The sequence below is a fragment of the Bombina bombina genome, chromosome 6 (genome assembly GCF_027579735.1).
Source record: "Bombina bombina isolate aBomBom1 chromosome 6, aBomBom1.pri, whole genome shotgun sequence".
NCBI lineage: Eukaryota > Metazoa > Chordata > Amphibia > Anura > Bombinatoridae > Bombina > Bombina bombina.
The window spans coordinates 1,086,466,636-1,086,485,443 of record NC_069504.1 but is presented as its reverse complement, the minus strand read 5'-3'; the positions used below and the strand labels follow the sequence as shown (position 1 = coordinate 1,086,485,443).

The 18,808-nt window shown below is 46.1% G+C and overlaps 1 protein-coding gene across 2 annotated transcripts in view; it reads right to left on the bottom strand.

Annotated features, from left to right (window-relative positions):
• The window catches only part of DENND11 (DENN domain containing 11), a 159,786-nt gene that overhangs the window by 129,069 nt on the left and 11,909 nt on the right, over positions 1 to 18,808 (bottom strand). For both annotated transcript variants that reach the window (XM_053718996.1, XM_053718995.1), the window contains exons 2-4: positions 17,435 to 17,534; positions 14,459 to 14,617; positions 9,447 to 9,600 (exon numbers count right to left, since the gene is read on the bottom strand). In XM_053718996.1, coding sequence (XP_053574971.1) covers positions 9,447 to 9,600; positions 14,459 to 14,617; positions 17,435 to 17,534 — 413 coding nt within the window. The remainder of the gene's footprint in view (positions 1 to 9,446; positions 9,601 to 14,458; positions 14,618 to 17,434; positions 17,535 to 18,808) is intronic.

The following is an 18,808-nucleotide window of genomic DNA, read 5'->3' as shown; positions in this document are numbered from 1 at the left end:
CTTATTTCAAAATCAAATTGCTGGCAGTTTGTTAAATAATTTATAATTTAGCCACTAAGTAAATATTTTCTTGGATTATATTCACTCTACGTATCTGCATCTATAAACAACAAGCAACAAGGTTCCTGTGGATTGGAAGGTGAAGGAAGGCATCCTTCACATCTATAGTAGTCATGAACTGTCCTTCCTAAACTATAGGAAGGATGGACCTTATTGTCTCCATCTTAAACGAGGGGACATTTAGAAACTTGTTTGTTTAAGCACTTTAGGTCCAGAATCAGGCGGAAAGTTCCCTCCTTCTTTGGGCCCACGAACCGGTTTGAATAGTATCCCAAACCTCTTTCTGCGATAGGAACCGGGACAATGACCCCTAAGGAGTGCAGATCCCGCACACACCCCAGAAAGGCTTCCCTCCTTTCTGGTCTTGAAGACAGGCTTGAGAGAAGAAATCTGCCCTTGGGTGGATGAGATTTGAAACCTATCTTGTATCCCTGATCTATGACCTCCAGGACCCATGGGTCCTGCACATCCCTGAACCAAGAGTCTGAAAACAGCAACAGTCTGCCCCCTACATGATCCAGCACAAGATCGGGGGCCGCCCCTTCATGGCGACTTGATCTCGGCGGGCTACTTGTTCTGCTTGGATTTATTCCAGGATTGAGCAGGCTTCCAAGTGCTCTTGGTTTGCTTGGGCTTAGAGAAGGACTGCTGACGTTGATACTTTTCAGAACGAAAATTAGATCCTTGTCCCTTACATTTGTTCTTTTTATTCTGCAGTACGAAGGCACCCTTGCCTCCTGTAACCGTAGAGATAATGGCGTCGAGGTCTGGACCAAATAAAATATTTCCCTTAAAGGGAAGGGAAGTAGTCTAGACTTTGTCATGTCCGCAGACCAGGACTTCAGCCAGAGAGCCCGACAGGTCTGTACTGAGAAACCAGAAATCTTAGCATTTAGGCGAATACTCTGCATGTTTGCATCACAGATAAAATAATTAGCAATTCTCAAGGATTTAATTCTTTCTTGGATAACATTGAGGGGACCCAGCTAAGGAGTCGCACCAGTAGGCCACAGCTCCAGCAACTGAGGCAACAGCCGCTGCCGTTTGAGATAAGTATCCCGCATGCTGAAACATTCTTATCCATCAGCTCTCTGAATGACGAGCTATCCTCAAATGGGATAGTAGTACGCTTGGCTAGCGTGAAGATCCAATTCTATCCCACTTGTTCTTAATAATGTTCACCATTTTTACAGGTACAGGAAAAGTTAGCGGCACTACCCTGTCCTCGTACACTCTGTCTAATTTAGGGATCAAAGGTTCATCAGGTAACTTGGCCTCTGGAACCTCTAATGTCGACAGAACCTCCTTTAGAAGAAAACGTAAGTGTTCATTTTAAATCTAAAAGCTAGCTCCTCTGCAGCCGGAGGCCTAGAGGTAGCGGAATCGTATCCAGAAAGTTCACCCTCTGAAGACTCAGAGTGTGACCCATCCTTGGATATTTGAAAAACAGACAAATCTAATAAATCACTGGATGACCCCTGGACCGGAGAGCTATGTTTAACCTTTCAGTTGCGCTTGGCAGGGCGAGGTAAAGCACTAAAGAGCCTCAGACACTGCAGTCTTTAACTGCGCGGTAAAGTCCGATGGTAAAAGGCTCCCTCCAGACAGAGGATCAGGCGTGCTAAGGGAAGCTGCATGTGATGAGGGAGATGACTGATGGGTATGCACCTCACGGGACAGCGATACCTCAAAGTTGGACGGCTCAGTAGTACTAAAGGGGTTAACCTTCTTAGAATAATAACCTTGTTGATGCATATGGAACATAGTTGGGAGGGCGGGCATACCAAGGCCACCTTACAATATAGACACGTATTACTATTAGGAATAGAGGGAGTACCCTCAAGCATATCAGAATCCTCCATAGCTTGCGCTAATAACAGTAGGACACAGAAAAAAATGACTGGGATACTCACCACCTCCTAGACCCAGGCAAACAGAGAAATTTCTTCTACAGCTAGCTCGGTCAGGAAAGAGAAAACGAAAGTGTGACCACAAGTGGTCACGTGGTGTGCAAGGCAGGACCGCCCCTGCTATTAGAAAAAGCACTCCAAGCTACAAGCTGAGCAGCTTTCAAAGTGAAAGTAAAAACCTGTATGTTCCGTTACCACATAACAACAGTCTATGAGCCAAATAAATCTCACACCAAAAGCAGCATAAAATCAAAGTATCACATTTGATTAATCCCCACTGTTCAATAACCTCCCTCAGGAGATATTAACCCAAGACTCTATTAAGATAAAAGGAGCCACACTGTGACCCTGTTTTCAGAGTTTTAAACATATGTAGAAATTGAAACAATCTTACCACAGTCCATGCTGTGGAACAGAAACATAGCCTCTCAAGTGTGACAGGCTTGTAGCATCGCTCCTGACATGTACTTGAGTGAAGAAAAAGCAGACAGTGAAACTCGTCAACACTGGTTGCTTAAGGAGCTGTTAGCAGACAGTCTGGATGGGTTCCCAGAAAGACTCTCCCTGCATCTCCAGACTAACTTACATCAATGCTCTCACTGAGAGTCTGACAAGACTACTTAAAACTCCAGTCCCATATCGAAGGGCATATCCCTTTCCTGAGGAACAACTCCGGAATCTTCTGACACTTCTCTGCCATTCTCATGTGACGAAAGGCAAAGAATGACTGGGGGATGGGGGAAGTGGGAGAGGTATTTAAGCCTTTGGCTGGGATGTCTTTGCCTCCTCCTGTTGGCCAGGTTCAGTATTTCCAAACAGTAAGGAATTAAGCCGTGGACTCTCCTTATATTAACCCCTTGAGCGCTAATGACGGCTCTGAGCCGTCACAAATTGTCTCAGTCAGGTGCTAATGACGGCTCAGAGCCGTCACTAGCACTCTTCCACTTTGAGGGAGATCTGGGGGCTCCCACCGGCTCCTAACCCGGCGATCGGGCCTGCATAGTGACAGGCATCGCCGGGGCTTCACGTTACGCATGACGTCACAGCGCAACTTTATTCAACATTAACTATGTTAAATATAGGAGCAGGGGGCATGCTGCTTAGAAGCCTGTATCTCAGGCATCTAAGCAGCTACAGACCCCCAAGACCCACCGTTGGAAAGGTAATTGCCTAACCTTTCCAACAGTGTATGTTATGGGGATCTGAAATAATAATAAAAAAAGTTTTTAAAAAAATATTTTTAAAAATATAAAATAAAAAAAAAACTTTAAAAAAACCTTAGCACCCAGGTGGGAAAGTGCTTAGCACTCAAAGGGTTAAAAAGGAAAAGACACTGGCATTAAAGTCAGAGGTTAAAAGGACACTAGAGTTCAAATGAAACTTGTGCGATTCAGATAGAGCATGTAGCTTTATGACAGTTTATTCCCAATATCAAATTGTGCACAGTCTTTTTATATTCACACTTTCTAAGGCTCCAGCTACTACTGAGCATGTGCAAGAGTTCAGTGACTATGCTTATGAATCTAATTGGATGGTGGCTGTCACATGATACAGAGGGATGACAAACTGAAATTTGAATATTGTCATAAAAAAAAAAAATCTACTACTCATTTGAAATTCAGAATAAGTGCTATGGCATTGTCTATTTATTATGAACATGTTGATTATGCAATTCTACAGTATTTAAGGGTCCTAATTGAATTCTAAAGTTAAACTTCCTCAATCCACACAATTTAAGACTATAGTATAAAAAAAAACATAATTTATGCTTACCTGATAAATTCCTTTCTTCTGTTGTGTGATCAGTCCACGGGTCATCATTACTTCTGGGATATAACTCCTCCCCAACAGGAAATGCAAGAGGATTCACCCAGCAGAGCTGCATATAGCTCCTCCCCTCTACGTCACTCCCAGTCATTCAACCAAGGACCAACGAGAAAGGAGAAACCAAGGGTGAAGAGGTGACTGTAGTATAATTTAGAAAATATTTGCCTGCCTTAAAAAAACAGGGCGGGCCGTGGACTGATCACACAACAGAAGAAAGGAATTTATCAGGTAAGCATAAATTATGTTTTCTTCTGTTATGTGTGATCAGTCCACGGGTCATCATTACTTCTGGGATACCAATACCAAAGCAAAAGTACACGGATGACGGGAGGGCTAGGCAGGCTCATTATACAGAAGGAACCACTGCCTGAAGAACCTTTCTCCCAAAAATAGCCTCCGAAGAAGCAAAAGTGTCAAATTTGTAAAATTTGGAAAAAGTATGGAGCGAAGACCAAGTTGCAGCCTTGCAAATCTGTTCAACAGAGGCCTCATTCTTAAAGGCCCAAGTGGAAGCCACAGCTCTAGTAGAATGAGCTGTAATTCTTTCAGGAGGCTGCTGTCCAGCAGTCTCATAGGCTAAACGAATTATGCTACGAAGCCAGAAGGAGAGAGAAGTAGCCGAAGCCTTTTGACCTCTCCTCTGCCCAGAGTACACGACAAACAGGGAAGACGTTTGTCGAAATTCCTTAGTTGCCTGCAAATAGAACTTGAGGGCACGAACTACATCCAGATTGTGCAGAAGACGTTCCTTCTTTGAAGAAGGATTCGGACACAAGGAAGGAACAACGATCTCTTGATTGATATTCCTGTTAGTGACTACCTTAGGTAAGAACCCAGGTTTTGTACGCAGAACTACCTTATCCGAATGAAAAATCAAATAAGGAGAATCACAATGTAGAGCTGATAACTCAGAGACTCTCCGAGCCGAAGAAATAGCCATTAAAAATAGAACTTTCCAAGATAACAGTTTAATGTCAATGGAATGAAGGGGTTCAAACGGAACTCCTTGTAAAACGTTAAGAACCAGGTTTAAACTCCATGGTGGAGCAACAGTTTTAAACACAGGCTTGATCCTAGCTAAAGCTTGACAAAAGGCCTGGACGTCTGGATTTTCTGACAGACGCTTGTGCAACAAAATGGACAGAGCTGAGATCTGTCCCTTTAAAGAACTAGCCGATAAACCCTTATCTAAACCTTCTTGTAGAAAAGACAATATCCTAGGAATCCTAACCTTACTCCAAGAGTAACCTTTGGATTCGCACCAATATAAGTATTTACGCCATATTTTATGGTAAATCCTTCTAGTAACAGGCTTCCTAGCCTGTATTAAGGTATCAATAACTGACTCAGAAAAACCACGCTTTGATAAGATCAGGCGTTCAATTTCCAAGCAGTCAGCTTCAGAGAAGTTAGGTTTTGATATTTGAATGGACCCTGAATCAGAAGGTCCTGTCTTAGAGGTAGAGACCAAGGCGGACAGGATGACATGTCCACTAGATCTGCATACCAAGTCCTGCGTGGCCATGCAGGTGCTATTAGAATCACTGATGCTCTCTCCTGTTTGAATCTGGCAATCAATCGAGGAAGCATCGGGAAGGGTGGAAACACATAAGCCATCCTGAAGGTCCATGGTGCTGTCAAGGCATCTATCATAACTGCTTCCGGATCCCTGGATCTGGACCCGTAGCGAGGAAGTTTGGCGTTCTGACGAGACGCCATGAGATCTATTTGAGGTTTGCCCCAACGTCGAAGTATTTGGGCAAAGACCTCCGGATGAAGTTCCCACTCTCCCGGATGAAAAGTCTGACGACTCAAGAAATCCGCCTCCCAGTTCTCCACTCCCGGGATGTGGATTGCTGACAGGTGGCACGAGTGAGACTCTGCCCAGCGAATTATCTTTGATACTTCCATCATTGCTAGGGAGCTTCTTGTCCCTCCCTGATGGTTGATGTAAGCCACAGTCGTGATGTTGTCCGACTGAAACCTGATGAACCCCCGAGTTGATAACTGGGGCCAAGCCAGAAGGGCATTGAGAACTGCTCTCAATTCCAGAATGTTTATTGGAAGGAGGCTCTCCTCCTGATTCCATAATCCCTGAGTCTTCAGAGAATTCCAGACAGCGCCCCAACCTAGTAGGCTGGCGTCTGTTGTTACAATTGTCCAGTCTGGCCTGCTGAATGGCATCCCCCTGGACAGATGTGGCCGAGAAAGCCACCATAGAAGAGAATTTCTGGTCTCTTGATCCAGGTTCAGAGTAGGGGACAAATCTGAGTAATCCCCATTCCACTGACTTAGCATGCACAATTGCAGAGGTCTGAGATGTAGGCGAGCAAAAGGTACTATGTCCATTGCCGCTACCATTAAGCCGATCACCTCCATGCATTGAGCTACTGACGGGTGTTGAATGGAATGAAGGACACGGCATGCATTTTGAAGCTTTGTTAACCTGTCTTCTGTCAGGTAAATTTTCATTTCTACAGAATCTATCAGAGTCCCCAAGAAAGGAACTCTTGTGAGTGGAAAGAGAGAGCTCTTCTTTTCGTTCACCTTCCATCCATGCGACCTTAGAAATGCCAGTACTAACTCTGTATGAGACTTGGCAGTTTGAAAGCTTGGAGCTTGTATCAGAATGTCGTCCAGGTATGGAGCTACCGAAATTCCTCGCGGTCTTAGAACCGCTAGAAGAGTACCCAGAACCTTTGTGAAGATTCTTGGAGCCGTAGCCAATCCGAATGGAAGAGCTACAAATTGGTAATGCCTGTCTAGAAAGGCAAACCTTAGATACCGGTAATGATCTTTGTGAATCGGTATGTGAAGGTAAGCATCCTTTAAATCCACTGTGGTCATGTACTGACCTCTTTGGATCATGGGTAAAATTGTCCGAATAGTTTCCATTTTGAACGATGGAACTCTTAGGAATTTGTTTAGGATCTTTAAATCCAAGATTGGCCTGAAAGTTCCCTCTTTTTTGGGAACTACAAACAGATTTGAGTAAAACCCTTGTCCTTGTTCCGACCGCGGAACCGGATGGATCACTCCCATTAATAAAAGTTCTTGTACGCAGCGTAGAAACGCTTCTTTCTTTATCTGGTTTGTTGACAACCTTGACAGATGAAATCTCTCTCTTGGGGGAGAAGATTTGAAGTCCAGAAGGTATCCCTGAGATATGATCTCTAGCGCCCAGGGATCCTGAACATCTCTTCCCCAAGCCTGGGCGAAGAGAGAAAGTCTGCCCCCCACCAGATCCGGTCCCGGATCGGGGGCCCTCGATTCATGCTGTCTTAGGGGCAGCAGCAGGTTTCCTGGCCTGCTTGCCCTTGTTCCAGGACTGATTAGGTCTCCAGCCTTGTCTGTAGCGAGCAACAGCTCCTTCCTGTTTTGGTGCAGAGGAAGTTGATGCTGCTCCTGCTTTGAAATTACGAAAGGAACGAAAATTAGACTGTCTAGTCTTAGCTTTGGCTTTGTCCTGAGGCAGGGCATGGCCTTTACCTCCTGTAATGTCAGCGATAATCTCCTTCAACCCGGGCCCGAATAAGGTCTGCCCCTTGAAAGGTATATTAAGCAACTTAGATTTAGAAGTAACATCAGCTGACCAGGATTTTAGCCACAGTGCTCTGCGTGCCTGAATGGCGAATCCTGAATTCTTAGCCGTAAGCTTAGTTAAATGTACTACGGCTTCTGAAATGAAAGAATTAGCTAGTTTAAGGACTCTAAGCCTGTCCGTAATATCGTCCAGCGTAGCTGAACTAATGTTCTCTTCCAGAGATTCAATCCAGAATGCTGCAGCAGCCGTGACCGGCGCGATGCATGCAAGGGGTTGCAATATAAAACCTTGTTGAACAAACATTTTCTTAAGGTAACCCTCTAGTTTTTTATCCATTGGATCTGAAAAAGCACAGCTATCCTCAACCGGGATAGTGGTACGCTTAGCTAAGGTAGAAACTGCTCCCTCCACCTTAGGGACCGTTTGCCATAAGTCCCGTGTGGTGGTGTCTATTGGGAACATTTTTCTAAATATTGGAGGGGGTGAGAATGGCACACCAGGTCTATCCCACTCCTTAGTAACAATTTCAGTAAGTCTCTTAGGTATAGGAAAAACATCAGTACTCGCCGGTACCGCAAAATATTTATCCAACCTACACATTTTCTCTGGTATTGCAACTGTGTTACAATCATTCAGAGCCGCTAAAACCTCCCCTAGTAATACCCGGAGGTTCTCCAGTTTAAATTTAAAATTTGAAATATCTGAATCCAATCTGTTTGGATCAGAACCGTCACCCACAGAATGAAGCTCTCCGTCCTCATGCTCTGCAAGCTGTGACGCAGTATCAGACATGGCCCTAGTATTATCAGCGCACTCTGTTCTCACCCCAGAGTGATCACGCTTGCCTCTTAGTTCTGGTAATTTAGCCAAAACTTCAGTCATAACAGTAGCCATATCTTGTAATGTTATTTATTACAGTCAATATATAAGTCTCACAGCTCTGCTGAGAGAATCTACCTCCCTCAAAAGAAGTTTTGAAGACCCCTGAGTTCTGTAGAGATGAACCGGATCATGCAGGAAATACAATGAGTAACTGACTGGAAATTTTTGATGCGTAGCAAAGAGCGCCAAAAAAACGGCCCCTCCCCCTCACACACAGCAGTGAGAGAGAAACGAAACTGTCACAATTAGAATAAACAACTGCCAAGTGGAAAAATAGTGCCCAAACATTTATTCACTCAGTACCTCAGTAAATGCAAACGATTCTACATTCCAGCAAAAACGTTTAACATAATTAATACCTATTAAAGGTTTAATGTACTTTTTACAGAGTAATTCCAGTGAGTAAAGTATACATACATGACATATTATCGGTATGGCAGGATTTTCTCATCAATTCCATTGTCAGAAAATAAAAACTGCTACATACCTCTATGCAGATTCATCTGCCCGCTGTCCCCTGATCTGAAGCTTTACCTCTCCTCAGATGGCCGAGAACAGCAATATGATCTTAACGACTCCGGCTAAAATCATAGTAAAACTCTGGTAGATTCTTCTTCAAACTCTGCCAGAGAGGCAATAACACACTCCGGTGCCATTGTAAAATAACAAACTTTTGATTGAAGTCATAAAAACTAAGAATAATCACCATAGTCCTCTTACACATCCTATCTAGTCGTTGGGTGCAAGAGAATGACTGGGAGTGACGTAGAGGGGAGGAGCTATATGCAGCTCTGCTGGGTGAATCCTCTTGCATTTCCTGTTGGGGAGGAGTTATATCCCAGAAGTAATGATGACCCGTGGACTGATCACACATAACAGAAGAAATCCCCATTTGCCATGAAGTGGAATATAAATTTCCTGTTAACATTTTTAAACAAAATTTAAACATTTTTCATCTCATCATAAGTTTGTACCTGAACTTTGGGTTTCCGAGTGTGACATTAACTATGAAATGTTATAAACAAAGCATTTGATTTTATTACACTATGTTGCTTTATATTTCACATAACACTTTTAAACTGAAATATCACCCCTGAGATCTCTGTTGATTCAACATCTGTAGTTGTGACATGTAGCACTATATAATGTTACGTTCATTTGATGAAGGACACATTTTATCATTTTCAAGGCTTATCTAAGGTGTGGTCAGCAGGGAATCTAACCTTCATCTCTGGGTACATATGCTTGTGGATAGATGATAGCCAATGCACTGTAGGTTGGCAGCCTTGTGTGCCCATCCCAGCTGGCAAGATCCCCTTCTTGTCTTCATAGAAGGCCTCCAATGGCGTGTAGTGCCCAGGGATTTCCAGTTGGTGTCTGAGAGATAAATGTGAGACTGATTAGTCAAAACTGCTCCGTGTAGTTCATGGAGGGGTCTAAATCACAAGAACAGGGAGGGAAGTCATCTATATATAAAACTGTTTTTTAAACCTGTCCTCCCTAATAGGCCAGGTTTAAAGACTAAAAAGTAATGCCCTGATTTTATTTCATAACAATGGTAATAGATACACTGCAGGGGTAGTCTGAAGAAATGAACCACCCCCCAAGCAGATGCCCATCCCGCCCACAGCTCCCATCCCACTCCCAAGATCTCATCTCAAAGTCCTCAGCCCAAAAAGGTTATCAACTGCATCTCCAGGTCTTCACTGCGCAGCACCCCCAACACTAACCATAATATAACCTGAAACTGACAATCATCATATTGCATCATGCCAACCCCAAAACAAGTTCACCTGTATCCTTATACTTACTGTGTCATGAATCTCCCAACCCTGCAACATTCTCATCTATAACAAGGTCACCCCTGAAATCCCCTAAACCTACAGAGTTACCATCTTTTACCATAACAAAAGCTGAAGTTGTAAATCCAGATCTTGCCATTTACCAACCTCTAAAGTTATCACCTGCATCCTTCCAGCTACGATGTTGTCACCGAATACATAGGTGCATTTGGAAAAAGGTAGCCGCTAGCAGCATTCAGGTCTTTTCAGAGACGGATTTACTCTAGGGAAATCCAGATCTTAGTGTGTTGCACTTTCACAAGAAGAAATACGGCTCCGAAAAGAGCGGAAAGCCGCGCGCAGTCACCTTCTTCCGAAAATGCACGTCTATCACTAAATACTTTAAACGCATCCTCACAGACACGCCGCTAAACCTGCAGCTTCCCTAACCGCATCCACACACACACCCCGCTAAACCTGCAGCTTCCCTAACCGCATCCACACAGACACATCGCTAAACCTGCAGCTTCCCTAACCGCATCCACACAGACACATCGCTAAACCTGCAGCTTCCCTAACCGCATCCTCACAGACACCCCGCTAAACCTGCAGCTTCCCTAACCGCATCCACACAGACACATCGCTAAACCTGCAGCTTCCCTAACCGCATCCTCACAGACACCCCGCTAAACCTGCAGCTTCCCTAACCGCATCCTCACAGACACCCCGCTAAACCTGCAGCTTCCCTAACCGCATCCTCACAGACACCCCGCTAAACCTGCAGCTTCCCTAACCGCATCCTCAGTCACCCCGCTAAACCTGCAGCTTCCCTAACCGCATCCTCAGTCACCCCGCTAAACCTGCAGCTTCCCTAACCGCATCCTCACAGACACCCCACTAAACCTGCAGCTTCCCTAACCGCATCCTCACAGTCACCCCGCTAAACCTGCAGCTTCCCTAACCGCATCCTCAGTCACCCCGCTAAACCTGCAGCTTCCCTAACCGCATCCTCACAGACACCCCCGCTAAACCTGCAGCTTCCCTAACCGCATCCTCAGTCACCCCGCTAAACCTGCAGCTTCCCTAACCGCATCCTCACAGTCACCCCGCTAAACCTGCAGCTTCCCTAACCGCATCCTCACAGTCACCCCGCTAAACCTGCAGCTTCCCTAACCGCATCCTCAGTCACCCCGCTAAACCTGCAGCTTCCCTAACCGCATCCACACAGACACATCGCTAAACCTGCAGCTTCCCTAACCGCATCCACACAGACACATCGCTAAACCTGCAGCTTCCCTAACCGCATCCTCACAGACACCCCGCTAAACCTGCAGCTTCCCTAACCGCATCCACACAGACACATCGCTAAACCTGCAGCTTCCCTAACCGCATCCTCACAGACACCCCGCTAAACCTGCAGCTTCCCTAACCGCATCCTCACAGACACCCCGCTAAACCTGCAGCTTCCCTAACCGCATCCTCACAGACACCCCGCTAAACCTGCAGCTTCCCTAACCGCATCCTCAGTCACCCCGCTAAACCTGCAGCTTCCCTAACCGCATCCTCAGTCACCCCGCTAAACCTGCAGCTTCCCTAACCGCATCCTCACAGACACCCCGCTAAACCTGCAGCTTCCCTAACCGCATCCTCACAGTCACCCCGCTAAACCTGCAGCTTCCCTAACCGCATCCTCAGTCACCCCGCTAAACCTGCAGCTTCCCTAACCGCATCCTCACAGACACCCCCGCTAAACCTGCAGCTTCCCTAACCGCATCCTCAGTCACCCCGCTAAACCTGCAGCTTCCCTAACCGCATCCTCACAGTCACCCCGCTAAACCTGCAGCTTCCCTAACCGCATCCTCACAGACACGCCGCTAAACCTGCAGCTTCCCTAACCGCATCCTCACAGGCACGCCGCTAAACCTGCAGCTTCCCTAACCGCATCCTCACAGACACCCCGCTAAACCTGCAGCTTCCCCAACCGCATCCTCACAGTCACCCCGCTAAACCTGCAGCTTCCCTAACCGCATCCTCACAGACACCCCGCTAAACCTGCAGCTTCCCTAACCGCATCCTCACAGGCACCCCTAATCCTGCAGCTTCCCTAACCGCATCCTCACAGACACCCCTAATCCTGCAGCTTCCCTAACCGCATCCTCAGTCACCCCGCTAAACCTGCAGCTTCCCTAACCGCATCCTCACAGACACCCCCGCTAAACCTGCAGCTTCCCTAACCGCATCCTCAGTCACCCCGCTAAACCTGCAGCTTCCCTAACCGCATCCTCACAGGCACCCCTAATCCTGCAGCTTCCCTAACCGCATCCTCACAGACACCCCTAATCCTGCAGCTTCCCTAACCGCATCCTCAGTCACCCCGCTAAACCTGCAGCTTCCCTAACCGCATCCTCACAGACACCCCCGCTAAACCTGCAGCTTCCCTAACCGCATCCTCAGTCACCCCGCTAAACCTGCAGCTTCCCTAACCGCATCCTCACAGTCACCCCGCTAAACCTGCAGCTTCCCTAACCGCATCCTCACAGTCACCCCGCTAAACCTGCAGCTTCCCTAACCGCATCCTCAGTCACCCCGCTAAACCTGCAGCTTCCCTAACCGCATCCACACAGACACATCGCTAAACCTGCAGCTTCCCTAACCGCATCCACACAGACACATCGCTAAACCTGCAGCTTCCCTAACCGCATCCTCACAGACACCCCGCTAAACCTGCAGCTTCCCTAACCGCATCCACACAGACACATCGCTAAACCTGCAGCTTCCCTAACCGCATCCTCACAGACACCCCGCTAAACCTGCAGCTTCCCTAACCGCATCCTCACAGACACCCCGCTAAACCTGCAGCTTCCCTAACCGCATCCTCACAGACACCCCGCTAAACCTGCAGCTTCCCTAACCGCATCCTCAGTCACCCCGCTAAACCTGCAGCTTCCCTAACCGCATCCTCAGTCACCCCGCTAAACCTGCAGCTTCCCTAACCGCATCCTCACAGACACCCCGCTAAACCTGCAGCTTCCCTAACCGCATCCTCACAGTCACCCCGCTAAACCTGCAGCTTCCCTAACCGCATCCTCAGTCACCCCGCTAAACCTGCAGCTTCCCTAACCGCATCCTCACAGACACCCCCGCTAAACCTGCAGCTTCCCTAACCGCATCCTCAGTCACCCCGCTAAACCTGCAGCTTCCCTAACCGCATCCTCACAGTCACCCCGCTAAACCTGCAGCTTCCCTAACCGCATCCTCACAGACACGCCGCTAAACCTGCAGCTTCCCTAACCGCATCCTCACAGGCACGCCGCTAAACCTGCAGCTTCCCTAACCGCATCCTCACAGACACCCCGCTAAACCTGCAGCTTCCCCAACCGCATCCTCACAGTCACCCCGCTAAACCTGCAGCTTCCCTAACCGCATCCTCACAGACACCCCGCTAAACCTGCAGCTTCCCTAACCGCATCCTCACAGGCACCCCTAATCCTGCAGCTTCCCTAACCGCATCCTCACAGACACCCCTAATCCTGCAGCTTCCCTAACCGCATCCTCACAGTCACCCCGCTAAACCTGCAGCTTCCCTAACCGCATCCTCAGTCACCCCGCTAAACCTGCAGCTTCCCTAACCGCATCCTCACAGGCACGCCGCTAAACCTGCAGCTTCCCTAACCGCATCCTCACAGGCACCCCTAATCCTGCAGCTTCCCTAACCGCATCCTCACAGACACCCCTAATCCTGCAGCTTCCCTAACCGCATCCTCACAGTCACCCCGCTAAACCTGCAGCTTCCCTAACCGCATCCTCACAGACACCCCGCTAAACCTGCAGCTTCCCTAACCGCATCCTCACAGACACCCCGCTAAACCTGCAGCTTCCCTAACCGCATCCTCACAGACACCCCGCTAAACCTGCAGCTTCCCTAACCGCATCCTCACAGACACCTCTAATCCTGCAGCTTCCCTAACCGCATCCTAACAGTCACCCCGCTAAACCTGCAGCTTCCCTAACCGCATCCTCACAGACACATCGCTAAACCTGCAGCTTCCCTAACCGCATCCTCACAGACACCCCGCTAAACCTGCAGCTTCCCTAACCGCATCCTCACAGACACCCCGCTAAACCTGCAGCTTCCCTAACCGCATCCTCACAGACACCTCTAATCCTGCAGCTTCCCTAACCGCATCCTCACAGACACGCCCCTAAACCTGCAGCTTCCCTAACCGCATCCTCACAGACACCCCTAATCCTGCAGCTTCCCTAACCGCATCCTCACAGACACCCCTAATCCTGCAGCTTCCCCATTAATGATAATTTCACTCTCAATCTGCAGGATATTACTAGCATTGCCACCCCTCACCCTGCAGTACACATCACCCACAATATCTCTAGTGCACAAGTGCAGCGCTTGCAGCCCCCACAGTATGAATACGCCTATCCCCACAAGGTCTTACCGAACTTGATTCTCTAGGAAGTGCATGTAGCGGTACAGAAGTGTGTAGGACGGAGACAAGATGCCAACTGACTTCATACGAGCTCCTCTCTCCAGCTCACTCTCCACAGGCATATTGGCAAAACATGCCAGGCCGAAGAAGCAACCTTTACGGAAGTAACTGTGAGAAAAAAAAAAAAACACACATGTAACTTATAATGCGATGGCTTCCGGCTATGAGGAAACATATATATAGCTGTGCTACAAATGAGTCAAAGCACTCAGACAACACCATCTGGCAGGTGTCACACATAAGGAAAATCTATTACGTTATTAAATGCAAGTTGCATTCACTCTGCCAGCAACAACTTCACAAACGGAATCTGCTGCACAAACAAATGTGATTAAAATCCACAGAATCATAAGTAAACATGTTACATTCACTTCTATTATCTCATTTGCTTAAAGGGATAGTAAACCCAAACATTTTATGATTCAGATAGAACAAACAATTTTAAACAACTTTCCAATTAACTTCTATTATAAAATTTGCTTCATTCTCTTGTTATCCATTGCTGAAGGACCAGCACTGTACTACTGGCAGAACACATCTAGTAAGCCAATCACAAGAGACAAATGTGTGCAGGTACCAATCAGCAGCTGGCTACCACTAGTGTATGATGTGTGCGGTTTCTTTTTCAACAAGGGTTACTAAGAGAACGAAGCACATTTGAAAATAGAAGTGAACTTGAAGGGACATGGAACCCAAAAAATTATTTCATGATTCAAATAGAGAATACAATTTTAAACAACTTTCTAATTTACTTCTATTATTTAATTTGCTTCCTTCTCTTGTTATCCTTTTCTGAAAGGTTTATCTAGGCAAGCTCATGAGCAGCAGAGAACCTAGGTTCTAGCTGTTGATTGGTGGCTGTATATATATATATATATATATATATATATATCGAATGTGATTGGCTCACCCATGAGTTCAGTTAGAAACCATTATTGCATTGCTGCTCCTTCAACAAATGATACCAAGAGAATGAAACAAATTAGATAATAGAAGTAAATTAGAAAGTTGTTTAAAATTGTATGCTGTATCTGAATCATGAAAAGAAAATTGTGTTTCATGTCCCTTTAAGTGCCGTAAAATTACATGTTCTATCTGCATCATGCAAGTTTTATTTGGACTTTCCTATCCCTTTAATTCTCTTGATATTCTTTGCTGAAATCTAGATAGGCTGAGTAGCTGCTGATTAATGGCTGTACAAAGACAGATGCCTTGTGTGATTAGCTCACTCATGTGCATTGCTATTTCTTTAAAAAAAAAGGGGCAATTTATCAAACGGAGGCAGACAGGGGCGCAGGCTTAATTCTCCTGGCAGAATTCAGCATTGCACACAAGCGCTATTTTGCGCTCGCGTGCAATCCTGCCCCCGGCCCACGCACAGCCAATCAGGCGCAGGCAGGAGCTGTCAGTCTCCCTGGTCGGCCTATACCGCGGAGTTTGAATTTCGCCACTTTAGAGGTGGCGAAAGATTAGGGAAGCAACGTTCTCATGACTGCTGCTTGTTAAATACGGCGCTCAGGTTCTCTTGTGAGAACCTGCAGCCGAATGGGTCGAAAAGGATTGTGAAGCCTTTGATAAATCGACCCCAAAGGATATCGGAAAAAATGAAGCAAATTCGATTACAACAATGTTATACATTGAGAACTAGATGGCAGCACGATTTCCCAGACACGTGCACGCTACCTACATAAATATATCTTCAACACAGAATAAAATGAGAAGATTTTTTTTGGGTTTCATGACCGTTTAATACAACGTTATCGTTCAAAATTTTACATACGCCCCTCACACTGTGTCATGTTTGTCACTAGTGATATCACCAGCTGCGTCACTAACGTCCAATGTTACATATGACATCATCAATGAGACCCACGTCGTCATAAAGCACAATCATACATATCAGCAATATTATAGGAAACTAAATGAAAATAAATCTATAACAAAAAATCCTCAATAAAATGCCCATATTTTTTAGCAAGAGATGCATTAACCGATTTCACAAGTAATAGTATACGTAACATTTCTAATGAAACAATTTCTCAGGCAATCAGGTAGGTGCTTTCCTCTCCTCGCCCCCACCCACACACTCAGGGGTTGAATTCTGTTGCTGCCTCTTGTTCACATAGCTTTCTATAGCTAATACTGCAGTACAGAAGTATCCAGTATAGGTGGCGGTTTCCCCCTGGAAAAGCACCTTTTTTAAAAAAAAAAAAAAAGGAGAACATTTTAAAGTACATTGTCCCTACAATTAATGTGAACCTAACAGAATAAACCAGATTTATAATACCTATGATATAATACTATTTAATCATAGTAACAGAATAAAAACCGCGCATTTACATAGAGATCTATCTTTACTATTAAATCGTATAGAAATATATCCACATGAATAAATAAACTATTTATGTCAAGAGAAATAATTTAGCAAAAGCTAACATTACTAATTATATTTGTTCCACTTAACACAAAGGTTATGTCTAAATCACAGTATCACAAGTATTGACTTTAATATATGTGCATTTTCCTTAATTAAAGAAATACAAAACTCAACATTTTTCTTTCATAGTTCAGATAGGACATATAATTTTAAACAACTTTCCAATTTACTTATCAAATTTGCTTTGTCCTCTTGGTATCCTTTGTTGAAGGAGCAGCACTTCACTACTTGGTTCAGCTGAAGCGTTCAGCCAGCTTCAATGAGAAGAGGCATATACGACATGTAGACACCAAATCAGCAGCTAGTAATTCATTTCTGCTCCTGAGCCTACCTAGGTATTCTTTTCAACAAAGGATACCAAGAGACTGAAGCAAATTGGATAATATAAATAAATTGGAGAATTGTTTAAAATGACACGCGCTATCTGAATGGCAAACAAAAACATGGCTTTCATGTCCCATTTGTCATCTTACCGCTCCTTCACTTACATGAAATCGGACTGAACGCGATGGGAGCCGCTGGCCATGGACTTGAACTCGACACCTTCTAGATCTATATCTTGAGGCAAGCACCATTCTACAATGTTACCTGGGGAAAGAAGGCAGCTAGTTAGACATGTGACAATGACGCGTAAACACACAGACAAGCAGTGGTGCAGGGGAAAGAAGGCCGCTAGTTAGACATGTGACAATGACGCGTAAACACACAGACAAGCAGTAGTGCAGGGGAAAGAAGGCCGATAGTTAGACATGTGACAATGACACGTAACACACAGACAAGCAGTGGTGCAGGGGGAAGAAGGCCGCTAGTTAGACATGTGACAATGACGTCTAAACACACAGACAAGCAGTGGTGCAGGGGGAAGAAGGCCGCTAGTTAGACGTGTGACAATGACGTGTAACACACAGATAAGCAGTGGTTCAGGGGAAAGAAGGCCGCTAGTTAGACGTGTGACAATGACGTGTAAACACACAGACAAGCAGTGGTGCCGGGGGAAGAAGGCCGCTAGTTAGACGTGTGACAATGACGTGTAACACAGACAAGCAGTGGTGCAGGGGAAAGAAGGCCGCTAGTTAGACGTGTGACAATGACGTGTAACACACAGACAAGCAGTGGTGCAGGGGAAAGAAGGCCGCTAGTTAGACGTGTGACAATGACATGTAACACACAGACAAGCAGTGGTGCAGGGGGAAGAAGACCGCTAGTTAGACATGTGACAATGACACGTAAACACACAGAAAAGCAGTGGTGCAGGGGAAAGAAGGCCGCTAGTTAGACATGTGACAATGACGTGTAAACACACAGACAAGCAGTGGTGCAGGGGAAAGAAGGCCGCTAGTTAGACATGTGACAATGACGCGTAAACACACAGACAAGCAGTGGTGCAGGGGAAAGAAGGCCGCTAGTTAGACGTGTGACAATGACATGTAACACAGACAAGCAGTGGTGCAGGGGAAAGAAGGCCGCTAGTTAGACGTGTGACAATGACGCGTAAACACACAGACAAGCAGTGGTGCAGGGGAAAGAAGGCCGCTAGTTAGACGTGTGACAATGACATGTAACACAGACAAGCAGTGGTGTAGGGGAAAGAAGGCCGCTAGTTAGACATGTGACAATGACGTGTAACACACAGACAAGCAGTGGTGCAGGGGAAAGAAGGCCGCTAGTTAGACATGTGACAATGACGTGTAACACACAGACAAGCAGTGGTGCAGGGGAAAGAAGGCCGCTAGTTAGACATGTGACAATGACGTGTAACACACAGACAAGCAGTGGTGCAGGGGAAAGAAGGCCGCTAGTTAGACATGTGACAATGACATGTAACACACAGACAAGCAGTGGTGCAGGGGGAAGAAGGCCGC